The sequence below is a fragment of the Phodopus roborovskii genome, unplaced genomic scaffold, assembly GCF_943737965.1.
Source record: "Phodopus roborovskii unplaced genomic scaffold, PHOROB, whole genome shotgun sequence".
Taxonomy (NCBI): Eukaryota; Metazoa; Chordata; class Mammalia; order Rodentia; family Cricetidae; genus Phodopus; species Phodopus roborovskii.
In genome coordinates this window covers 8,290,406-8,314,596 of record NW_026126469.1, presented here as the reverse complement: position 1 = coordinate 8,314,596, position 24,191 = coordinate 8,290,406, and the positions used below count along the sequence as shown (strand labels likewise).

General features: G+C 45.5%; 1 protein-coding gene across 1 annotated transcript; it reads right to left on the bottom strand.

Annotated features, from left to right (window-relative positions):
- Nucleotides 1-7,626: 7,626 nt before the first annotated feature.
- Nucleotides 7,627-23,565, bottom strand: LOC127227207 (nmrA-like family domain-containing protein 1). The gene is made up of 6 exons (XM_051191536.1): nt 23,526-23,565; nt 21,824-21,910; nt 16,602-16,840; nt 14,355-14,601; nt 13,381-13,571; nt 7,627-7,827 (listed from the first exon to the last, which is right to left on the bottom strand). The coding sequence occupies exons 1-6, from the start codon at nt 23,563-23,565 to the stop codon at nt 7,645-7,647; spliced, it is 987 nt and encodes a 328-aa protein (XP_051047493.1). The 3' UTR covers nt 7,627-7,644.
- Nucleotides 23,566-24,191: the final 626 nt, after the last annotated feature.

The following is a 24,191-nucleotide window of genomic DNA, read 5'->3' as shown; positions in this document are numbered from 1 at the left end:
ACTGGATGTGACCCTCTGACTGCTCAGACCACCACCATCCTGCACACAAGGCCACACCTTTCACAGAGCTGCTGTGGGGCAGAAATGAAGGCAAGAAGGGCTCAGTGCCCACACTGCTCTGCCTCCACTGAGAGAGCCAGCTTTAACCCTACTCCGATATCCTTTTCCACCCTACCTCCTCACCCCACCCTTCCCCGACCTTCAGTGCCCCAACTTTTCCACTTTCCAAATACAGACACAGAATATGAGCAAGGCAGAGCACATTAACCAGGTGAAGAGGAAAGGTCGCCTTCTCTCCCCTTCTTCCTCAGGCCGCCCTCCACCCAAACTCGCCCGTGCACGAACTGGAAGAAGGGAGGAAAATCATTTCCAATCAGAAGGCCCCCTTAGCTTAAGTCCAAACAGAAGAACAAACCATTCTTTTTATCATTACTAGTAATTGCTTTGTTTCCTTGAAACGCTTTATTGCCGTGGTGGCTACCTTGAACCTGTGCCTTCTCATTTCTGGATCCAACTATGAAAAATGAAGCTGTTGCTCTCGAGAGAAAGCCAGCACTTAAGTATCTCTCACTCCCCACCCACCCCACCCTGAATATGGCAAAATTAGGGAAAAGAAAATGAATGTTCGGGTATTGGAGAGATGGCTCAACAGTTTATAGTGCTGGCTGCTCTTCCAAAGGTCCTAAATTCAATTCCCAGCACCTACACAGTGGCTCACAGCCATCTATAGTGGGATCTGATGCCCTCTTCTGGTATAAAGTCGTATATCATACATAAAATAAATACGTCTTTTTAAAACAAGAAGAAAATGGAGTTCACCCACACACCACAGGACAATATACAGTCAATAAGCTTTGAAGTGTCACACTGTGCCACAGAGGAACAATTCTGAGTGGGTGTCCTTCCTGATCAAGCACGGCTGATGATGAGCCAGGGAGGTGAGCAAAAAGAGGGGAGTAAATCCATGGCAGGTAAGTTAGCTGCAGCTGGTGCATGCATGCACCCAGGCCAAGCTGTGAGCTTCCACAGGGACTAAGAGAGGAGTAATGCCAAGCAGCTGGCTAAGGGTCTCAAAGAACAGTCTTTCTGTCTTGTGTTTTGTTTGGTTGGTTGATTGGGTTTTGTTTTGTTTTTATCTCTAAGCAGAGTACACTTAAATATACAACCCTCCTGCCTCAACATCCAAACTGTTACTAGAGAGAGCCATGTGCTCTGTGCCCAACAAACCTCCCTTTTTATTACATTTTTGTTCCAGTGTCCTCTGATTTGATTGAAATGTAAAGAAGTGGTACCTATGGTTGGGGGGGGGGGAGTGAACAGCCTGGCTTCCTAAACTGATCACACCAAAGAGTACAAGCTCAACTCCAACTCCAAACATAAGCAAAAGTTTTCATCTATCTATCTATCTATCATCTATCTATCTATCTATCTAAAGATAGGTCCCACATAGCCGAGGCTGGCCTCCAAATCGCTATATGGCCAAGGATGATCTTAAATTACAGACATGGCCAACCATGTACTCTAACAACTGAACTACATGCCCAGCTCCCAAATGTCTATTTCTTGCCAAAAGAAGGCCCAGAAAAACTGCACTGCCCACCCCAGCCCCTGGAAAGGATCCAAGCACACTGGAGTCCTGGCTAGCCAAAAGCGCCCAGAGCCACTTTTAGAAAGAGAGCAGCAAAGCTCTGATTTTCATGTTAAATCCCCATTCAGCCTCAGAAATGTTAAAAATAAACCTTCACCTGCGTCTGATTTTCTTTTGTTATCACAGCCATTGTCACTGAACAAAGAGGTAGCAGGGGCCTCTTTGGACAGTTCACAGAGTTCACCTCTGAGCCCAGATTGGAGAGACACAGATGACAATGGACAGAGGACTAGCAGGAGTGTCACTAGGTTCAAATACTCTCCTGAGCTCCCAGGCTCCTGAGCGTGGATTGGGCTCTACAGCTTGCTCTGCCAGAGCCCTACATAGTTCCCAGAAAGAGATTTGGGGGTGCTCAAAGTGGGGTCCTGGACTCTGTCCCCTCTCTGGTTTGCAACCGAGATTCCCATTACAGGGAGGGGCAATTGAAATAGGACAAGAAATCACAGCCTTAGAACTGATCCCTCATGCTGGACCCTCTGTTGCTATGGATGGGATTTGGGCTTGAGAGCCGGACAATCAGGTTCTTTCAAGAGCATTACTTTTAGTTGTGTGACCTTATGCAAATTACTTGAACTGCCTGAACCAGCTTCCCTCTTTGTAAAATAGGCATGAACGAGTATGTTAGCAAAGAGAACCTTTGTAATACATAAAGCACCATGTACATTGTCTTTTGTATCGTGGAGATTTATTTCAGGCTCAAAAATTCAAAGTAGGTATTTCTAATCTGTGGGACTTTAAAAAACTTTTTTTTGTCTTTTTGTTGTTTGTTTGTTTTTTACTATTTTCAGTTGTGCATGTGTACATGAAACACCTGAGTACAAGTGCCTGCTGAGGGGGCCAGAAGCATGGGGTCACCCTGAATCTGGAGTCCCGGGTAGACATAAGCTGCCTGATGCAGGTGCTGGGAATCAAACTCAGGTCCTCTGGAAGAACAGTACATCTTCTTAACTGATGAGCCATTGCCTCAGCCCCTTAAAGACATGCCTTTCGTGAGGGAGGTGGGGGTGTGGGGGTGGGGCTGTCCTTCAAGATGGAATTTAGGTAGCTGGGCCACCATACCCCACTATAGCTCTCTGTAGATATCAGTCCAGAGCCTGAGAAGGTGATGGAGCATTCCAACAGGGTGGAGGGCTGTGCACAGGCCTGCAAGTGCCCTGCACCACTTCTGATCTATGAAGCATCTGTAAGTCAGCCACACAGCTGCAATTCACTGCAGAATGCACTAGGAAATAAGGCCCAGCTGTGGCCAGGAAGTGCAGGCACCGGCTCCTGCCGCTCCTGCTGCACAAGCTAGTGCTGAAAGGGAAGAGGCTGGCCTAAATGCAGACCACAAATGGTCACATGGCTCCTCCTCTTCCACTGTAGCCAAGCGCTTTGTCCTTTGTAATGATACAGACAGGAGCAGCAGCTGCCCAGCCCCTGCGGCCCCATGGTCACAGGCCCATACTTCCCTATTGCCAAGGAGCAGGTTCTGCCATTCTGTTGTGACTCCTTCCCTCAATCAGGCCACTTCCCACATGATACCAGAGTCAGCTCATTAAGTCACTAATTTCCAGACTGTCCCTGCTCTCCTGAGACTGACCAATCCTCCCACTTAGCCTCCTCTTCAGCTAAAACTAAAGGCCTGATCTGCTGCTTTGGCTCCCATATGAAACACTGTGCCCTCCATCCCCCAACTGCACTTTGTGCTTGCCCCCCATTAGTTTCCCCGATTCTGTGTGTCTATATGGGAGAAAGGGCTATCAGCAACATGCTAGAGAAAACTGTGGCTTCTCAGTCGTAGTGGATGTGGTTTCACTAGCTATGGGAAGAGTTGTACAGCAGGTTGAAATTCATGTAGTTCCTAACATGTGTTCAAATCCCTGAGCTTTTGAACCCAAATAGAAAACCCAATTCCTTTCTAACTTGACGACTCAAGGTTCTGATAACAGTAATGGATACGTCATTAAAACACTCTGAAGCATGTTTGTCTGTAAAAAGAGATAATCTTGATTAGGGTGTTAGTAAAGACTTAGGGGCTGGAGAGATAGCAGTGGTTAAAAACACTGGCTGCTTTTCCAGAGGACCTAGGTTCAAGTCCTAACACACACAATGTTGCTTACAACTATTTTTAATGCCAGTTTCAGATGACCTGACACCCTCTTCTGGCCTCCCCAAGCACTGCATGAATGTGGTACACAGACATATGTGCAAGCAAAACACCCATTCATATAAATCATTATTATTTTTTTAAAAAACTCATGTCATTAACTGGATGTGGTGGCTCACATCTGTTAACTCCAGCACTTGCAAGGTTGAGACAGGTGGATTGTCATGAATTTGAAGCCAGCCTGGGATAAATAGAGAGTTCCAAGGCCAGTCATAAAAGCTCATGTTGATGCCCGTCCACTTGCTTCTTTAAAGGTTTCTTCTTGCCAGAGCAAGCATGCTTGGAGGGCTATCCATATCCAGCTGACTTCTTTCTAAAAGTGCCACTGTGCAGCCTGTATCAAACTCAGACTTGCAAGGGTACTTGGGTTGGGAGAGGATGGTGGAAGGTGAAGGTTGCAGCCACAGGCTCCACAACCAATACAGCAAAGAGCCCAGCTCCCAGGCTCTGTGCTTGAGCCCACCAGGCAGATCCGTGAAGCCCTCTGTCCACACTAAGGCTTGTTCTCCTGAGGGCTCCTTCTGTGTGGACTGAGAGAATGCTAGATGGAGAGAGACTTCACAATAAGCTGTTCTTTCTCTACTTCCGAGAGTTCCACATCAGCCACAGACACAGCTCTTAGTCTAGTGCCAGACCCAGAGATGATTCCAGGCCATATAGGTGACCAAGAGCCTAGAAACAAGAGACTTAAAGGTCTACAATACACTCTACATATCTGCTTTGACTCTGTTCCCCAAAAAGCCCTGAAAAAAAAAAAAAAAATCTACCTCTAATGAGGTGCAAGCAACTCTTTCTCAACTAGACCTGTCCTGCCATCTAGTGGTAAGCAGCAGGGAATGGGAAGGACTAGACACAGGTGGCTATGGTAGTTGGGGAGGTCAGGATTGATAGGCAGGTAGGGCCACATTAGAACTGGGGGTGGGGTGGGTGTTATGGAGGACTCTAGGGTAAGAATGGTCCTGTTTCTCCATCACTTCCTTCTGACAAGTACCATACAAAAGGCTTTCATCTTCTCTGCATTTTGGTTCTCCCTGTAGTCCTTACAAGGAGGCAGAGCTGAAGTCCAGGGGTCAAAAAACTCGACCAAGTTCAGTTAACTTGGCAATTAAATCCAAGATTATCTGATTTCATAGCTGGGGATTCTGGGAAGGATTCTAGAGCCTCCAGTGACCTCTTTCTCAGCAGAGCTTAGTGACACACACCTATAATCCCAGCACTAGGGAAATAGACATAAGGATTGCCTCAAATTCAAGTCTACAGAGCAAATTCTAGGACAACCATGGGTACAAAGCAACACCTCCTTCCTTCTGCCCCTGCTTCCGCCCATGGCCAAACATAGCTACCTGTGTGAGTCCCACTTCCACCTGCACGGGGTCCCCAAGTCTGCAGCCTAAGCATCTCCTGTAACAGACCCCAGACCACAGCACACTGACTCCATGATAAAAGCACCACTCAGGCCATAAAGCTGAGCGTGTAGACAGCACCACCAGCTAGAACAAAAACAAAGGTCTAACCTGCCAAAGTCTGTAGTTCTGGGAAAGTCTCTAAATGTACTGACCTTGCTTTTTGGCTTCTGTTGTTCTGCTTCTGGCTAACTGTTATTATTCACTGAAGTTTGTCAACCCAGGATATGGATTTTGTGCTTAAAAGTTTACCCTGAGAAAGAGTTGGTGCTGCCCTGGGATCTCTAACATCCAGCATAGTCATTGGCCAGCCAGTAAAGACTTTCCATCGTCTTAAACCCATGCCCAAGCAGTCTTCTCTGGTGGATACCCCACAACAGTCCCCAAAAGAAGACTTTTTTGTCTCTTTGACCTGGAGACTAATGGAGTTCTCTCTCTCTCTCTCTCTCTCTCTCTCTCTCTCTCTCTCTCTCTCTCTCTCTCTCTCTCTCTCTCTCTCAAGGCCTGTGGCCTTGAACTCACTACATTGACCAGGCTAGCCTGGAATTGACAGAATTAAATTAAAAGCACCATCATACCTGGCCATCTTCACATGTTTTAGATTAATGTGTGGAGTTCTTTTCCCTCCCCACTGTATGAGGTGGAGATCCCTAAAGTGGGTGACCTCAGCGCCGCTGTAAAGCTTGGTTGAACATCACAAAAATGCTTATTTTTTTTTTTTTTTTTTTTTTTTTTGGTGTGCCCCTATGCTTGGCTGAATTTGAAGACTAATGCTTTTGCGTGTCCGTTGAATACAACATTCCCCCAGAAATTGTATATAAAATTATTTTTTAACTTCATAAAAAAATGTATTGATTTAGCTCAGTTTTGAAGGCTGAGGCCAATACATAACGTAGGTCTTTCAGAGGGCCAAACTGTTTGTGGCTACAAGGTCCTCAAGTTGTTTTAAAAACTTGTGCCCTTAGTTGGGCAGTGGTGGCACACATGTCCCAGAACTTTGGTTTTTCAAGACAGGGTTTCTCTGTGTAGCCTTTGTAGGCCAGGCTGGCCTCGAACTCACAAACATGTGCCTGCCTCTGCCTCCTGAGTGCTGGGATTCAAGGCATGTGCCACCCCATCCCCCAGTGAGTATAGTGTTTTATGCTAGGGTTATATGTAGGAGCTTTAAAAAGAGCTGGTGCAGCACAGGAGTGAGGTGCCCATTAAGTTGCTAGTCCAGGGCTTTCTACAGGGCTTAGGGCAGAAACTGGGTAAGCATTGGGATATGGCAGGCCAGTCTAGGCACCTCTTAACTTTGGTCAAATCTTTATTTATAGCTTCTCAGTGCTCTTTTAAGTTGTGTCAAAGGCAGGAAAAATAAGGACAAACCTGAAGAGAAGCCAGAGCTCCTACCAATCCCCACCCTGGAAAACTCCACCCCCTATATGAACCTGTCTCCCACTCAGTTCTCTAGTGCTTCTTTCCCAAGTGGAGGTCTTGTGTCTTCCCCAGTAAATCTTGTATGAGGTTTGTTGTGCTGGATGACTTTGTGGTATTCCTTGGCTCCCAACTGCCAGAATACCTTTACCCTCAGAGCTGCAGCACTGCTACTGGGGGAAACGTTCCCCTTGGGGCTGTAACACTCACGTTTTGGAAGAATTTTATTGTGGCATAAGAACATACAACTCAGAATTTGACATTTCAACCATACAATCCATTGGCAGTAAGTACATTCACAATACTGTGTAGCTGTGGCCTCTTGTGTCCAATCCTTTTTATCAGCGTTAATAGAAACCCTGTAACCATTAAGCGATGACTCACTTCCTCCCTGCCCCGGTCTCAAGTCTACCTATCCCATCCCAGTGAAGTTGCCCATCTAGATATTCCTCGTAATTGGAATCATGAAATACTTATCTTGTTCTGTCTGGCTTTTATTCAGTTAGTTCAATGTTTTCAAAGCTCAGTATGTTGTAGTGTACAATCAGTTCTTCATTCCTTTTTAGGGCTAAATAATATTTCACTATGTAAAACATTGTGTTTGCCTATTCATCTCTTGATGGTCATATGTTGTCTTTAATTTGCTGAAAGTTTTGAGATACACTTGAGAAAACAGCTGCTAGGGAAATTTCAGAAGGTAGCCCCTCATTCAGAAGAGAGTTGAGTGACCTCCCATTCATATTAAGGGAGATGGTCCAAGTTCCTCAACCACCCTTTTGAGACAACTTGGATCTTAGAGAGAAAGATCTGAAGAAGGCAACTTCTCATTGGCTGGAAAGTTTTAAGAGAACCAGATTGCTGTGTTGAATCCCAAGTGCCGTATCCCTGGAGAGAAGGTATAGAGACCCCTCAGATGGTGCAGACAGTCCCCCACACCCTTGATGCTCTGTAAGGGGAATGTTGTGTTACAAGGATAGCATGAACTGAGGGACAACACGAGGTCATGCAGCCTCAGCAGCTGACGCTCTTCACATGTCTTTAAAGGCCCCTTTATTCTCTGAGATAAACTGGCTGAAGCTTCTGATTTTGGGGTTTAGACGGTGGGTAAGCTTGATGTCAAGGTCGGGCTTCAAAAATTGATTGAAACGAAACATATTGGCCATTTCCTCCACTCCAGGGAATCCCATCTTCTCAAAAGCTTCTAGGGTGATCTTTAAAGAAAAAGGAAGGAAGCAGTAAATGTTAATGGTTTACAATAGTTTTATGTATTCATCTCCTCAGTGACGCAGGCCCACACTCTAACTCCAACATGTTAGGAACTCTGAAGTTCCTCTATGCAGTGTCAGGAAACTGACGGATGAACTAACTGGATGGTAAATTCTGATCCAAACTATGTGAAACTATTTATAGTCTTTAAGTATGGCATTCATCGGATTAGGCAAGCACTTCCCTGCTGAGTGATTGATGTACTTGATCACGGGTTCCAGCTGCAGCCCTTGGTGGGGATATTACACCCATGTGCCAGCTGAAGGCTCAACTGTCTTTTAGGTACAGGCACCTGGATAAGGACGATCTGAGCATCTTCAGAGTGCCTCACCTGCATTTCCTCGGGTTCCCCCAGCAGGCCCCCAAGATGCTCAGTCTTCCTGGCTACTTTGGCTTTAGTTCCCAGTCATGCTGACTCATTGCCTAGCTGATATCCCATCCATTTCTTCCCCTTCATGGTTAGAGATCTGTTTTGGGTTTTTTTCCCCCTTCAATCATTCTAGCCTCTGCCAGGACCAGGCAGGCCCAGACAACAATGGAGCACATCCCATGCTTACTGAGAAGCCCTTGAATCCAGATGCATAACTGCCTCTGTAGAAAAAATGGGTGCCCTCTCTAATAGCTGGTCAATATAATCTGCCCTTCCTGCAGAAATGAACTGTGACTTATAGCCCCACTTTTTTCTCAATTTAAAAACTGCATGTGTTTATTTATGTGGGAATCTATATACGTGTGTGTGTGTGTGTGTGTGTGTGTGTGTGTGTAGATACACACATAGGGTGTGGGGGGCATGTGCAACACCAATGTGGGGGTCAGAAAACAACCTGCAGCAGTCAGGTCTCTCCTGCTACCCTCTGAATCCATGGGATCAAACTCAGGTCATCAGGGTTGTTATCAGTTGCCTCCCCTGTGGCCCTTCACTTGTTCTTAGAAAAATGTGTGCACTACTTTAATCCCAGCACTTGGAAGGCAGAGGCAGACATCTCTGTGAGTTCAAGGCCAGCCTGATATACAGAGCAAGTTCCAGGACAGCAAAAGCTATGTAGAGAAACCCTGTCTCAAAGGAAAAAACAAAAAAAGAAAAAAAAAAATACAAGTCATTGTCTCAAAGAAATTAAAAACAGGAAAGGAGAAAAGAAAGGAAATGCAAACACAGCTTCCATGCCTGTCATAAAAAATATCATATCAATGTATCTGAAGAAATGTAGCAAAATAGAAAAATGTTCATATCATTGAGTGAAATGGCACTGGACGCTGTTTTAACTATAGATAAGTATATGTGTTACATATACTGGAAAAGGAATGGAATAAACAAGCAGATCCTACTTGTTATCTCTGAGAACTTAAAATGGGTGGGTTTTATTTTCTTTTGCTTATTTTATTTTTATGTATGTATCTATACATATGTATATACAGGTTTCTCTGTATAATAGCCCTGACTGTCCTGAAACTCACTCCGTAGACCAGGATGGTCTCAAACTCACAGATGTCTGCCTCCCAAGTGCTGAGATCCAAGGCAGGTGCCACCATTGCCCGACCATTTTCTTTTTCATAATAGTTTCAGTTACTGTAATAAGCATTTGTTATTTTTGAAAGGCTCAATGGTTAAGAATACAAACTGTCCTTGCAAAAGCCCTGAATCTGGTCTTGGCACTCCCACTGAGCCATTCTTCAGACTTCCTGGGCCACCAGTATGCATGTGAACATACAAACACATGACACACATAAATTAAAATTTTTAAAGAAATATTATTTTTAATTAGAAAAATATTTAAATCCTTGAGTTTGGAAACAGAATAATTTATGTTAGAAGCATGGAAATCTGTCTCTTTAAGTCATACTGTCATCTGGTAACTATGACAACTAATAAATCATATAAAATAGGGATGTACTGCTAAAGATTTTTAAAGGACTTTTGACATCTTTTCTCTTGCAACTCATTTTCTGAGGGATTCATGTTTCCATGAGGGTTGGAGAAACAGTTCAGGAAGCCCTGAACAACTGGTGAGAGTTTGGTATGCTTTGTTTACCCTGACTCCATAAGTCCCACAGGAGCCCTCTGACCAGATAGGTTGGGTACCAAATTGGGAGTGCTGGAGCACCACCTTGTGGCTAGATGCATCCTTCCCAAAAATCAACATAACGCCTAAGCGTTTTTTGCTACCTGAGGGCAAATGTAGGCTTGTCTTCAAGACAGACTAGTATTAATCATCAACTTTTACCATTAACCAGAGAAGTATTAACCATTCTGTAGAATTTCCAGCCCCTATTGCCCTGGGATTTTTAGTGCTAGAAAACCCTCAATTGCATTAGAAACAAATAAATGTTCCAAGAACAGCCAGTGCCCAGGTACCTATCTAAAATTCTTGGAAGATCTGGAGCCATCGAAACCTGTCATGTAAGAATGACTATATCATATGCCTCCCCTTTTCTATGTCTCTTCCTTATACAGGTCAAACCATCAAGACAAAAATAACACAAGACCCAGTGTGAATGCCCCAGGAGATGGACCATTGGGAAATATATTTATGCCCAAGACCTCTCATGAGCCTGCCTTTGAATGGAAGACTACCTTCTTAGTCTTGGAAGAATTTACTTCCTCTATGAAATTTTGTGTGGTTTCAAAGATACTCTAGTTTCAAAGAGACAGCTGTTTTCTTTTGTTTTGATTTTTGTTTTTTGTTTGTTTTTCAGGGTCTCTCTGTACAGCCTTGACTGGAACACTCTGTAGACCAGGCGGCCTTGAACTCACAGAGATCCTCGTGCCCCTGACTGTTGGGATTAAAGGTGTACCCCACCACACCTGGCTGAAGATATAGTTATTTTATGTCTTGATTAACTCCTATCATGGTTTTTCCAGAATGAAAGATCTACTAGTGTCCTCATCCCTCTAACACCTAAGGTGAATTGGAAGTTCAACAACCACCACCATCAACCCTGCCCCAGGGGCCCCCACCACACTCCCCAATCCAAATGACTCACTATACCAAGAGCTTCTGACAAAAACAACACACCTGTCAGGTCTGAGGGGAATGGGATATTCAAGAACTGGGGTCAATACAATGTGTTGTGTTGTGTTTTGTTTTGTTGCAAGACAAGGTTTCTCTGTGTAGCCCTGGCTGTCCTGGAACTTGCTGTGCAGACCTGGCTGGCCTTTAACTCACAGAGATTCACCTGCCTCTGTCTCCCAAATGCTGGAATTAAAGTTGTAGGCCACCACTGCCAGACTTCAACAATTGGGGTATGATGTTGAGACATAGTCTTACTCAACAGCTCAGGCTGCAACTCACAAACTCACTCACAAACTCAACTCACTCCTTGCCCCTACATCCCAGTTCTGGGATTGCAAGGAGTGTGAGCCACCACACTGGTGTGGTTGGTTTGATTGTCAACTTGAAACAATCTAGAATCACCTAGGAAGTGCATCTCAATGACAGATTGTCTAGATTACTTTGGCCTGTGGGTGTGCCTGTGACCAGTTACCTTTACTGGGTCAGTTGAAGTAGAAGGCTCACCATGAATGAAGGAAGGCAGCCATTTCAATGGCTGGGCCCTAGACTGAATGAAAAGGGAAAAAGCAAGCTGGGCACTATATGCATGAATGTGTTGTTCTCTGTTCTTGACTGTGGATAGACTGTAACCAGCTGCTTCAAGTCCCTACCAATGAGTTTGCAGCAATGCTAGACTGGACCCTGGAACTGTGAGCCAAATTTGTCCTTTTCCCCTTAAATTGCTTTGGTCAGGGCATTTCTATCACAGCTGCAGGAAACAAAGTGAGGACACCCAGCCTAGATCAACTGTCTCTTCACGGACCATCCATATTAAGTACTGGAGGCTCTGGTGGGTCATACGGTTTCTGTGGTAACTGTTTGGGTCAATCATTGCACGATCAGCAATGTTTCTCCCATTCCGCAAACCCATCACACCTGTGTGGGGAAATGATACCAATCCTTCCCACTTTTATGTAAAGCACTGTCCTTGCCACACTTTGACCAGTCACCTCATGTGGACTCATAGTGCCATCATTACTGAGGGCTCACTAAGGGTCAAGAGTCTTCAAACCCACTCCTTTTTCTCTCTTTTAAGGTTTACTTTATTATTGATGTGTATGTGTGTTTGTGGGTGTGTTTGAGGGTGCCCAAGGAGGACAAAAGGGAATGTCTGGTCCCCCAGAGTTGGAGTTATGGGTGGTTGTGAGACTCCCAGTGTGGATGCAGGAGTCACACTCCAGCTCTCCTGGAAGAACAGCAACAAGACTCTTAACCACTGAGCCAACCCTCTGGTCCAGAAACCCATTCATGTAGGGATGAAGCATCCTCTTGGCACCTACAGGGCAGATAGTCTGGGTGACATAGGCACCTGGAATGATGGTCACTGTGGCCCTGTGGCCCAACATTTTCACCCTGATGGCACTATAAATTGCTCAAAGTTAGCACTGGGCACATAGTACTCGATGTATCCCTACTGCGTGCTGATCACTAAGGTAGATTTTAAATATAGTCTATGCCAATGTCACAAGCGCACTCTGAGGTGGGCACTGTAGTGCCCATCTACAAGTGAGGAAGCTGAGGTGAGAGACTAAAATGCCTTGTGTTGCCCACCCCCACCTGTACCCACTTCCCCATCCTCGGTGAAAGCCAATGGGGGAGATGGAACATTGCAGGTGAAAAGATTGTACCTTGATCTTCGGATTCTAAATTCCTTCCACACAAGAGTAATTAATGAGCCAATTACCCTAAAGCCGGAGAAATAAAGCCATAGAGGAGGTGAAGGTTTGTTAGCACTCTCTGCTTTCTTCTGAGAGTACAGTCTGGGTTCAGCCCCTAAAATCCATCAATAAATCTAATGAATTTATAAATCAGTGGGATGCTAGCTGCGGTAGCATCCTGTAGTCACACTGATCACCAAAGAGTTCACCTTTGGAGGCAGGCATGATTGTGCTGCAATCCCAGCAAGGGGGAGTCTGAGGAGGCAGGTATTTATTTCAAGCTTGAGGGTGGTGTAGCAAGATACTCACTTTGTCCACACCTGTGGCACTGACCACGCCCATTGGGGGGTGGGGACAGGGGCGGATGTTACCTGAGGGAACTAGGTCTGGGAAAGAGGCTTCTCTTGCTTGCAGCAGGGGGACAGGAGAGCACCCAGAGGCATCCTTGGGACCAGGAACCTGCTGGCATTCATGTTGTAAGTTATTTCTTCCTGAATAAACATCTATTCGGCCTATCTGTTTTTCCTGCTCCTTATTAAACCACAGTAGGGTAGTCTGTGCTACCTAAACCCTGTCTTGGGCCCATGAGATGGTTCAGCAAGTAAAGATTGTTGCCACTAAGCCCAACAACCTGAGCTTAACCCGTGAAGCCACATGTGGCAGATGGTGAGAAATGACACTACCACACACAATGTGGCATGTGCACATACATACACATACATAAAGCAGATGAATAATTTTTTAAAATGAGAAAGACAAAAACCCTGTCTCAAACAACCAAGGGACTCACCTTCGCGTCCCGGATGTCCTTCCCCAGAATTCTGGACAAAATATCAGCATACTGCTGTATTGTCAGGGCCTCTGCGCTGAGGCCCACAGCCTTGCCTACAAACTCCTCTGGAGAAGCAAAAATGCTAGACACAACCTCTCCAACGTCGGCAACGGAGATCCCATCCAGTGGCACATCCCCCATGGGTAATGCTAGTTTCAAAAACAAAAAGTAAGTTATAGTATTACGTCCTAGGCAGGTCCCCCACCCCAAGCTAGTCACTCCATCAAATCTAACCACTTGAACAAGGGTGTGAAAGCAACTGCTATGGAAAGAGGTCCCCAGGGAGGGGAAAGCACCCCCAGAAGGCAAGATGAACATAGAATCATAGATACACTAGCTCTCACAGGATCACAAAAATTGGGCGTGCCTTAGGAAACACCAGCTATTCCCATAGTAGACTGAATATTTGGGGCCCTGTATGGGAGTGGCCATTGCCTCTTCACCCAGGGCTATTTTAACCCACAGATTATCAGCTCTGTGCAGTCTGTGCTGGAGCAGGCTGGGACCTGTCTCCAGGGAGATTTTGGTCCCTGGAGAGTGATGATGGGATCCTGTCCTTGCCTGCTGCTGAAGTTCAGATAAACCAGAAAAGACTCCTAGCTGTCATCTTGTTCAGCTTTCCCAAGAGACACAAGGAAAATGAGGCTTGAGGACACAGAGTTAACCACATACACACTATAACATGGTGAACGCCAGCATGGTGGGCTGGAAAAGTAACCTGTGTGCTTTACCGGCCAGGACCAATCTTGGCCTTTGAGGATGTGATTGCCATGAGGAAGGCCACAGTTCAGTGGCCTTCGAAACGGGTCACACAGAGCTAAGAACACCAGTGTACCCACTGAAAGGGGCAGGAAAAGAGGGGTAGAGAGCACATAGGAGGGGAGGAAGGAGGCAGGCAACCCGCTGGACCTTCACAGCAACCTGGTGTTTACCTAGGGTGTAGTGGCCTTCGGAGGTTTTCACTGGCTTCCACAGAGTGAGGAAATTTTCAAAGTAAGCTGCCAAGCGGACACTGGTCATGGGAACGCCAATGGACCAGAAATACTCCTCCACTTCCCCCTTCCCGTCAAAGTGCAGCACCTGCAGCTTGCCCCCGCTCAGCCGGTTCACATTCTCCAAGCCACTGTACACCACGTGTTTCAGGCCCAAGCGCTTGGACACATCTGCCACCAGCTTCCCCTGAGTGACAAAATTCAGTCCTTTTCTCACAAATATACATTTATAACTTTTTCAGATGTCTGCACACTGTCTGGATTTTGTGGGCAAAATGGAAGAATACATACAAACATAAATGCATATTTCCTCACTCTCCTCTCCTTCCTGTCTCTCGCTTTTGTTTTTAGTTTTAAATTTCCAACTCTCCCTTCTCCTCCTCTCTTCCTTTATCCTTACCTCCTCCCCTCTCACACTTCCTTTCTCTACTTCACTCTTGTGATCTCACTTTTATAAAACCTCACATAGCAGTCAGAAGGGAAGCCAAGAAGTGATGACTAACCTTAGGTTCAAATTGTGTGTGTGTGTGTGCGTGTGTGTGTATTCGTGTGTGTGTGTGTGTGTGTGTGTGTGTGTGTGCACGCGCGCGCAAGAGTGTGTTCATCGACATATACGAGGGAGTAAGTGAGTGAATGTCAGAATTAGAATTCAAGAAATATGACAGGTGTTGGTGGCACACGCCTTAGGTCCCAGCACTTTTGAGGCAGAGGTAGGTGGATCTCTGATTTCAGGTGAGTCTGGTCTACAGAGTGAGTTCCAGGACAGCCAGGACTACACAGAGAAACCCTGTCTCGAAAAACAAACAAATACAAGATTTCAAGAAATACTTTAAGGGGTGGGGGCAGAAAAGAAAACTGGGTGTATTGTCACCATCCTGAATTTCAAACTACTTTGGAGCCTGTGGCAGAAGATCACAAAATCAAAGTCTCCCTGGGTGACAGATTGAATTAAGCTAGCTGGAGCAACTTGGTAAGATCCTGTATCAAAATAAAAAGTTAAAAAAAAAAAAAAAGAGGCTGAGGATGGAGTTCAGTGGCAGAACACTTGACACACTCCCTCCCTGAACTTAATGTGAGGACATCACAAAATTAATTTGGTAAACATTAAGTGGCATGACCAATTCAACAAACATTCCCAGGACAGCTCCCCATTGACTTTTCTGAATTTTGTCATTTCTTCAAGTAGCTGAAGCTATCCATAACTTTTTTAACATTTGATAAGTTTTCAAATGTACACACACAGAGAAAGACGGGGTTGGGGGGGGGAGAGAGGGGTAGGGAGAGGGAGTTTTCACAGGAAGACGGATCCTACAATGTAAATCAAACAGTTACTGGCTGGCTGTAGTGGCTCACAGGCACAATTCCAGCATCTGGGAGGCTGACTCAGGGGAATTGCTGTAGCTGGAGACCATCCTGGGTTACTAAGTGAGTACAAAGCCAACCCACACAAAGACAAAAACAAACAAGCAAGAAAACAAAAGCCAGCTCGCTGCCCCTACATGCTAACACACTGCAGAGTAAGCATTTTCTTCTCTCAGCTCCTTTATTCTGAGAAAACACCTTTACACTGCATGGTTTGTTTGGTTTTTTGTTTTTGTTTTCCCACTCAGCTAAGTATGTTTCTAACGGCAACGATGTGGCATTGTCTCCCCTCTCCTCTTGCACATACAAACCTGCACATAAAGCTGTGTTCCACTCTGTGCCATGCAGTCTCAATCCCTTTTATCCCATCCCACGCTCATGGATGGGTGTGGTCTCCGCTCCTGAGTGCCACACACAACAGAGCTGAGTCACAGCACAACCCTCCTTTCCCTGGAGTTATTACTCCATTTACCTGCTTGCTTGTTTCTTTTTCTTTGTACCCTTTACTAATTCATCCACATAGTCCCTGGCCTATGTGGTATTTTATCTTCCCATTTGCTAACAAAGTAACCTCAATGTAAGTGGAGCGTCTCTGCCCATCTCCTAGCAAGCAGCCTTCCTCAAGGTCTTTAGCTTTGAGCAGGTGTCATATAACATTAATTTACCAACCCTCAGCGAGTAACTCCCATGCATGTATTTTCTAGGTGCCAAGGGGAATGTTGCAGAGCATGGCTCTTTGGGGCCCAGACTGAGACTAGCATAGACAGAAGTGGGTGGGGGAAGAGGAGGGACTTAGAGGGAAAGAAGGAATACTTCAGCTCCCACCTGACACACTTCCTTCTCTTTGCTGAGATGGTCCCAGAAGCTGGTCACCAGAAAGGCTCCATAGACCCCCTTTAAGGCCTCTTCCACAGATGCAGTGTCATCCAGGTCACATCTGACCACCTCAGCACCAAGGTCCCGAAACACGAGGGCCTTCTTCCCAGTCACATCCCTGGTCAGTACTCTCAGCGCAAAATGATTGTTCTCCAGAATGGCCTTGGCCACAGAGCCACCCTGAGCCCCTGCAAGGTCAGGAGAAGAAGCACACGATCAGAAAACAAAACAAAAGGCGGCTCCTAGGGATTCCAGCTGCAAGGGGAACTGTTACTGAAGGGCCCTCTGGAGGCACCACAGGGAACATTAGGCATCGCTTGGCTTTCAAACTGGCTAGGCCATAAGAGGGAGAGGAACAGAGAGTGGGCCACATGGTCAGGTGCAGACCCCCAATTAACAAGGGCAATTATATTATTTTGCAGACATAAATGTTATGGATTTTTTTTAAGTTTTTAGCTCCTCCCTCTTGAACGATTCTCTCTCTCCAGTAACATATAATATTTATGTCTATTCATCTTTTTCCAGTGCTGATAATTAATCCAGGGCTTCACGTATGCTAGCTGTGCCTCCCCCAGCTTAGTCTATATTTATAAAACATTTTGAAAACTTTCCTAAGTCTTTCTTTTCGTTGTTGTTTTGTCATCCATGGTCAATTTAGTAAGACCATCTAATCACCTAATTTGTGTTCTCTGATGTCATAATATATGCCAGGTGCTGTGCTGGGTTACTGACTTTTGGGTTTCTCTATCAAAATGACTGGAAACCTATCCCACAATAGTTCACTGAACGCTGAGCCCTCAGCAGCTTTTCTAGCCCAAAGTTTCCAGCTCCTTCCACGATCATCTTAAAACATCTGTCATAGCAACATTCCAAAATCCTGGTACTAACTTCAGTCTTTGTTGAGGGTTTCTATTGCTATGATAAAACACCACAACCAAAAACAACTGGAGAAGAAAGCTTCAGCTCTCAAGTCACATCCATCACTGAGGAATCAGGGCAGGAACCTGGAGGCAGGACCATGGAGGAGCTCCTCGTGGCTCACTCAGCCAGCTTTTGTTTGTTTGTTTGTTTGTTTTTGAGACAGGGTCTCATTATGTAGCCCTGGCTAATGTGAAAGTAGCTACGTAGACCGTGCTGGCCTTAAACTCTCAGGGAGATCCACCCACCTCTGCCCATCAAGTGCTGGGATTAAGAACATGCAACACCTAGTTGGGTGGTGGTGGCGCACACCTTTAGTCCCAGAGCTTGGGAGACAGGGGCAGGCAGATCTCTGTGAATTTGAGGCCAGCCTGGTCTACAAAGCTACACAAAGAAACCCTGTCTTGGGGGAAAAAGCAAAGCCAAAAAAAAAAAAAAAAAAAAAAAAAAAAAATACACCATACTCAGCTCTAGCTTCTTTTTCCCCAAAAGATCTTGATAAATTGGCCCAACACTCACTATGCAGCCCAGGCTGACCTTGGAGTTTCTTCTTGTTTCAGACTCCTGCATGCTAGAATTACAGGCAAGTGTTACCATGCTCAGCTTTTTGTTTCTTTGGGGATTTTTTTTTTTAATTCATTTATTGGGCAGGGTCTCATGCAGTTCAGAGTAGCCTTGAACTCACAATGTAATAAAACTAATCTTGAGTTTCTGACCCTCTTTCCTCTACTTTCCAAGTTATTGGTATTACAAGTGTATGTCACCACAACCTGAATATTCTACCAATAAACTACACCACAGAGATTAGTATTTCTCCCATGTTGGGTGTTAAGTTTTTTTTCTTTTGTTTTGTTTTTGGTTTTTTTTGTTTTGTTTTGTTTTGTTTTGCCATTCCCTCCCCTCTACTGGTTCTCTTTTCTTCTTATCCATTTATTTTAGTTTTAATTTTCATGGTGGCAGTCTTCTCTCAAACATCTGGTAAATTTTGGCTACCTATTCATTTACCCCTAACCAATTTGCTACTAGCCACCACCTGAGGCTGGTGAGCAGAGCCTGCTTGTGAAATGGTAGTTCTTCCTCTAGGGTTAGACTGGTTAGTATTCAGGCACTTGTACTGGCCTGCCCTTGGAGTTCTGACAGGATACACCCTCTGCCACAGCTACTAAGAGCACACCACCTCTACATATTCACTATGTTCCCTTACAAAAGGGCCCTGCCCACCTCCCACCTAGATATGAGGCTTCCTTTCTGGAGCACAGTCCTTTCCTCACCTTCTGGCTTTTCTCCTGGTACCAGGCAACTGTGTCTCTTTCAGGCTCAGAGCCTTCGACCCGACCCGCACCATTTGCATGATGACTCACTGAGTAGCCTGTGCCTCCCTTGAAATCGACCCTCTCTGAATTCCTGGATGCTAGGAATTGCAAACCCTTGGGTCTTACTTCTCTGCCTCACTTGTGGGAGCTGAGTCATTGTTGTCTATGCTTCCTTGCTCCCATTGGGATGGTTTTTGGAGACCCACTGACCATTCCTAGTCAGCTATTGTTGCAGGACTCCCAGCTGTTGGCCACAGGGCTGGAGGTGCAAGACTACCAGGTGGTGCTATGGTGATGATGGGAAAGGATCAGGTACCTTAAACCCTAGGGAATCAACTTGGATCCAGTTGGAACAGCATCTTGCCAAATCCAGGTGGTGCTGATGGTTTGCAGAGTCTGGACTGTGAAATGAAACAAACCAGCTACTCTAGGGCGTGGCTAGCACCCCAGCTTTCCCAGGTCCCCAAAGATGAATGACACCACCCAAGTCAGCAGGAAGTAGTTTTGAGAACATGGCATCCTCATCCCCACCTCACCTGCTACCCCTTCTAACGCCTCATCTTTTTATAGTCAATAAAAAAAGGAGTGTTAGCATTTAGGCATTTGTACTGGCCTGCCCTTGGAGTTCTAACAGGATAGGCCCTCAGCTGTAGCCACTAAGAGCACCACCTGTGCACATTCATTACGTCCCCTTTTAAAAGGGCCCTGCTCACCTCCCATCCTCCTCTCTTTCTCCCCACTCCTTTCTCTGTCCTCTTTCCCCTCTCCCACTGCTCCGTCCCCAGAGCCTGGTCTTCCCTCTTCCTTTCCCCCTTTTTACGATCCCTTTCCCTCCCAAAACAAACAGACAGACAAAAAACCTCTGCTTGAACCCTGCTGCATGGCATCTTTCTCTCTTGAGCAGCTTTTCTTAAATTACAAGATCTCAGGTACATCAGATGGGTTCCACAAGAAGAGAATCTGAGTAAAATTTTACAAAAGTCAGGCACGGTTAGTGCTTGCCTATACCCCAGCATTTGGTAAGTTCAAGGCCAGACCTTTTTTTGCCAAGGATGCCAGGAGCACAGCAACTCATCCCAAGGATCAACAAATGAGATTACAAGACACTACTGGGCTGTGATGGCACACACCTTTGATCCCAGCACTTGGAAGGCAGAGGCAGATGGATCTCTATGCCAGCCTTGTCTACAGAGTGAGTTCTAGGACAGCCAAGGCTTCCCAGAGAAATCCTGTCTCAAAACAAACAAATAACGATATTAAGAGGCCTTTTTTTTTTTTTTTTTTTTTTTTTTTTTCAAGACAGGGTTTCTCTATGTAGCCTTGGCTGTCCTGGAACTCACTCTGTACACTAGGCTGGCCTGGAACTTACAGAGATCCATCTGTGTCTGCTGGGCTTAAAGGTGTGTGCCACCACCACCGGCAAGAGAATTCTGCATAGACAGAGAAGAAAGTGGTGGTGGTGGTGGGGATCTTTCTCAATTATATATCAAACAAGGGATTAGTGGCTAGAATATATGAAGAAATAAAAAATAACTGCACATAAATGACTTAATCAATAAATTAATAGACTAAAATGAACCAAAAAGTTTTCAAAAGAAGAAATAGTTTACAACCACACCACCCTGAACTCACCCTATCTCATCTGATCTTGGAAGCTAAGCAGGCCTGATTAATACATTGAGGGAAGAATTACAAAGGGCCAATAAATATTTGAAAAAGTGTTCATCAGAGAAACTCAAAGTAGCCTTGCTTTGAAACTTCATCTCACCCCAGTGAGAATGGCTATCATCAAGACAAAAATGACAACAGATGCTGGAGACAGGATGTGGGGAGAGGAACTTTATATTCCATTGACAGGAATGTAAACTAGTGTAGCCTCTATGGAAATCAGTATAGAGGCTTCTCCAAAAAATAAACCAGGGCTGGAGAGATGGCTCAGTAGCTAAATGTAGTTACCACCAGGCCAGGTGACCTGAGTTCCATCCCCATCCACATGATGGAAGTCAAGAACTGACTCCTGCATGGTGCTGCCTCACTTTCACAGGCATGCCATGTGGTACACACGTGCTCACATGCGTGTGCATGAGCACACACACACACACACACACACACACACGGTAAGGTTGATGGTAAAGACGGGAGTGGTGAATGAGAACCACATATAATGACATAGAGATATGAAAACCATCACAGTGAAACCCCAAAGGCAAACCTTTCAATTTTAGTTATTTTGAAGTTTCAGGAGAACTGGGGATGTAGCCCAGATGGTACTGTTTGCCTATTTTGTCACTGGAGTCTCAATTGAGAAAAATGCCTTCATAAGATCAGGCTATGGGCAGGGAAGCCTCTCAGGCATTTTTTAAATTAGTGATCTGATGGGGGAGGACACAACTCATGGTAGGCAGGGACACCTTTGGGCTATTTGTCCAGATTCAGGTTGAGCAAGCCATGGGGAGCAAGTCAGTAAGCAATACCCCTCCATGGTCTCTGCATCAGCTCCTGCATCCAGGGTCCTGCCCTGCTTGAGTTCCTGTCCTGCCTGCCTTCAATGATGAGCAGTAAGCCAAATAAATTTTTTCCTCCCAAGTTGTCTTTGGTCATGATGTTTCATCACAGCAGTGGTAACCCCGGCTAAGCATCCACAAAGCTCCGGGTTTAGTTCACAGCATCACATAAAATTGGGGATGGAAAGCTCACTCCAGTAACCCCAGCACTGATTTTGAAGCAAGAAAATCAGTGTAAAGTCATCCTTACACAGTAAGTTTTAAGGTCAACCTGGACTACAAGAGATCCTGTCTCAAAAACCTACACACACAGGGGGAAGGGTGGGAAGTATTTTTGAGAAGAATCTCTGAGAAATTGACCATGTTGTATTAGAAACAAAGTTTCAAAAGAAGAAGGCTGGAAGTTGGGCATGGTGGCACACCCCTGTGGCCGCACTCAGACAGCAGCCACAGGAGGTCCGAAGTCCCATGCCAGCCTCAGCCACTTTGCAAGTCTGAAGCCAGAAGACAGTGAGATCCAAACCTAAAGAGATATAAAATTGGCACATGGCCCAAAACTGGAGTGGGTAGGAGAGACAGTCAGACAGACAGAAAATAAAAAAGAAAGATAAGGAGAATGGAAATTATCTTAGAAAATAATTTCTCGGGGTTCAAGGATATCTAGTGAGTTTCCAGAGTTCTGAGCCCAACACAGTAACAAACTAAGTCTCAGGGAAACTGCGTCTCCATTGGTGGTGCACACCTTTAGTCCTAGCACTCTGAGAGGCTGGAGAATCTGTGAGTTCAAGGACCCCCTAAGGTTCCCAGAGCTCTCTGCCTGCCAGACTGCCTTCCTAGGCTCCCCAGAGAACTTATGCCAATTCCTCTGCTCAAAACCTTTCAAGAGACTTCTGTCCTTGGGAAAAACATTCTCACAGTACTCTGCTCTTCTTTTGTTTTAGGGTTAGGGCCTCACTCTGTCCCCCTGGCTGGTATGGCACAGCGCTGTCTACATGTAGACCAGGCTGGCCTTGAATTTACAGAGGTCAGCCTGCCTCACAAGTCCTGGGATTAAAGGTGCGCACCACTGAGAAAGTCACTGTCTGCTTTCTTTCCCTTTTCCTTTGTTTTCTTCCGTTTTGGCACATCCCTAACCTGCCTCCCGGTTGCCAGGGTGGAAAGACAGGAAAGATTGGTCAAGGTAGGGAGGGGTCCAGAGGGTGACTTGGCTAGAGCAAAATCTCGAGTTTTAAAGGCAAGTCTGGAAACACCAGTGGAGTCTGAATGGAGCCCTGACTGCTGTGAGGGAGGAAACAGAGTGACAGAAAAGCTCTTTCTGGGCTGGGGGAGCAGGTACTAAGGCTCTAAAGAGGTGTGCGTTTGAAAAACCGGCAAGGAAAAGGAAGCAGAATGGCTCAGTGGATAAAGTGCTTGCTGCCAAGGCCAGGATCACAATCTGCACAATTTTCTCGCGCAGGTGCGCGCGCGCGCGCGCGCACACACACACACACACACACACACACACACACACACACACACACAGAGAGAGAGAGAGTCAATATTACAATAAACCGTTTAAAGGAAAAAGGCGAGTAGCAAGGAAAGCCAATGTACCAGAGAGACTGGGTTTTGGAGGACATTAACCAAGACTATTTTCCTTGGAGTGAGACACCATATGCTGACATTTCAAAGGGATCATTAAGAGGCTGGGGGTACAGGTCTAAACTGATTTGGTTAAAAATTTGTAAAGATGGCTCAAGCTGGTGGCAGAGTGGAAAGCAGAGGTTAGTTAAAAGACATGGGCTTCTCACCTCCACCTCATGCCATTCCCTGCTTCCTATTTGCTTTTGCAGTTTATCGGGGAAGGAATGGGAAAGGTGGAGCTCAGTTTCAAAAGAGACTTGCACCAAGAGTTAGCCGGTGATGTTTTTTTACTTTATAAAGTCGGGTTATCCTGCTCACATCAAAAACACTGAGCACAAGATTCCTTTCAGTTTACTCCTGAGGGCTAAAGCTCACCCTCTGTGCTAAAGCTAAAACCTAGAAGTCAGGTCAGGAAAGTGAGCAAAGTTAGCATGCACAGAGGAGCCTTGTCTTGAAAAACAAAACAACAATAACAAAAAGACAACAACAACAACAACAAAATACTTATTTTTTACCTGTTGCTCCAAACACTGCAATGATTTTTCTGTCGGCCATGTTCCCAGGCAATGAAAGAGGTGATGGATAGGAGCTGAGCTGGCCAGCAGAGACAAACTGGGAAGTGCTGCTTCTCTCCTTGTGTGACATTTATAAGCAGGTAGGAGCGCCACACCCCTATACAGTGCCCCTCCCTTGTGAAGCTTTCTTGTTTCTACTAAACCCTTTCTCACTCTAACTCTGCAGTTTTCCAATGATTCATGCCTAGCAGGGCTGGCAATGGGGGTTTTGTAGCCCACACAGTAAATAAAGAGATCTGCACACACACACACACACACACACACACACACACACTTGAATAGCCAGTTTGTTCTGAGCTAATGTTCCAGCCCAGCTGGGACCTGAAGGAGTGCAAATACAATACCCAGACCCAGATGTCAGAAAGTACCTGAGTCTAGATGCCCAGAGAGGCCATAACCAGGTAGATAAGCATGGGCTACAGTAACTGAGGTACAGGCATCAGTAATTTTAAGAATGTGACCTGATGTGAATATATGTTTCTCTTATTGGTTGATAATTAAATGCTGATTGGCCAGTAGCCAGGGAGGAAGTATAGGTGGGTCTATCAGATAAGGAGAATGCTGGCAAGAAGGAGGCAGAGAGGAGCCACCAGAGAGATGTAGTGC

What these genes read in the sequence shown, in the direction of transcription:
- LOC127227207 (XM_051191536.1), bottom strand. Translation starts at nt 23,565, where the DNA reads ATGGCCGACAGAAAAATCATTGCAGTGTTTGGAGCAACAG. An exon ending in TGCAGTGTTTGGAGCAACAG is followed by an intron (nt 21,911 to 23,525) that starts GTAAAAAATAAG and finishes ATATCTCTTTAG; the next exon opens with GTTTGGATCTCACTGTCTTC. An exon ending in AGGACATCCGGGACGCGAAG is followed by an intron (nt 7,828 to 13,380) that starts GTGAGTCCCTTG and finishes TTTTCTTTAAAG; the next exon opens with ATCACCCTAGAAGCTTTTGA.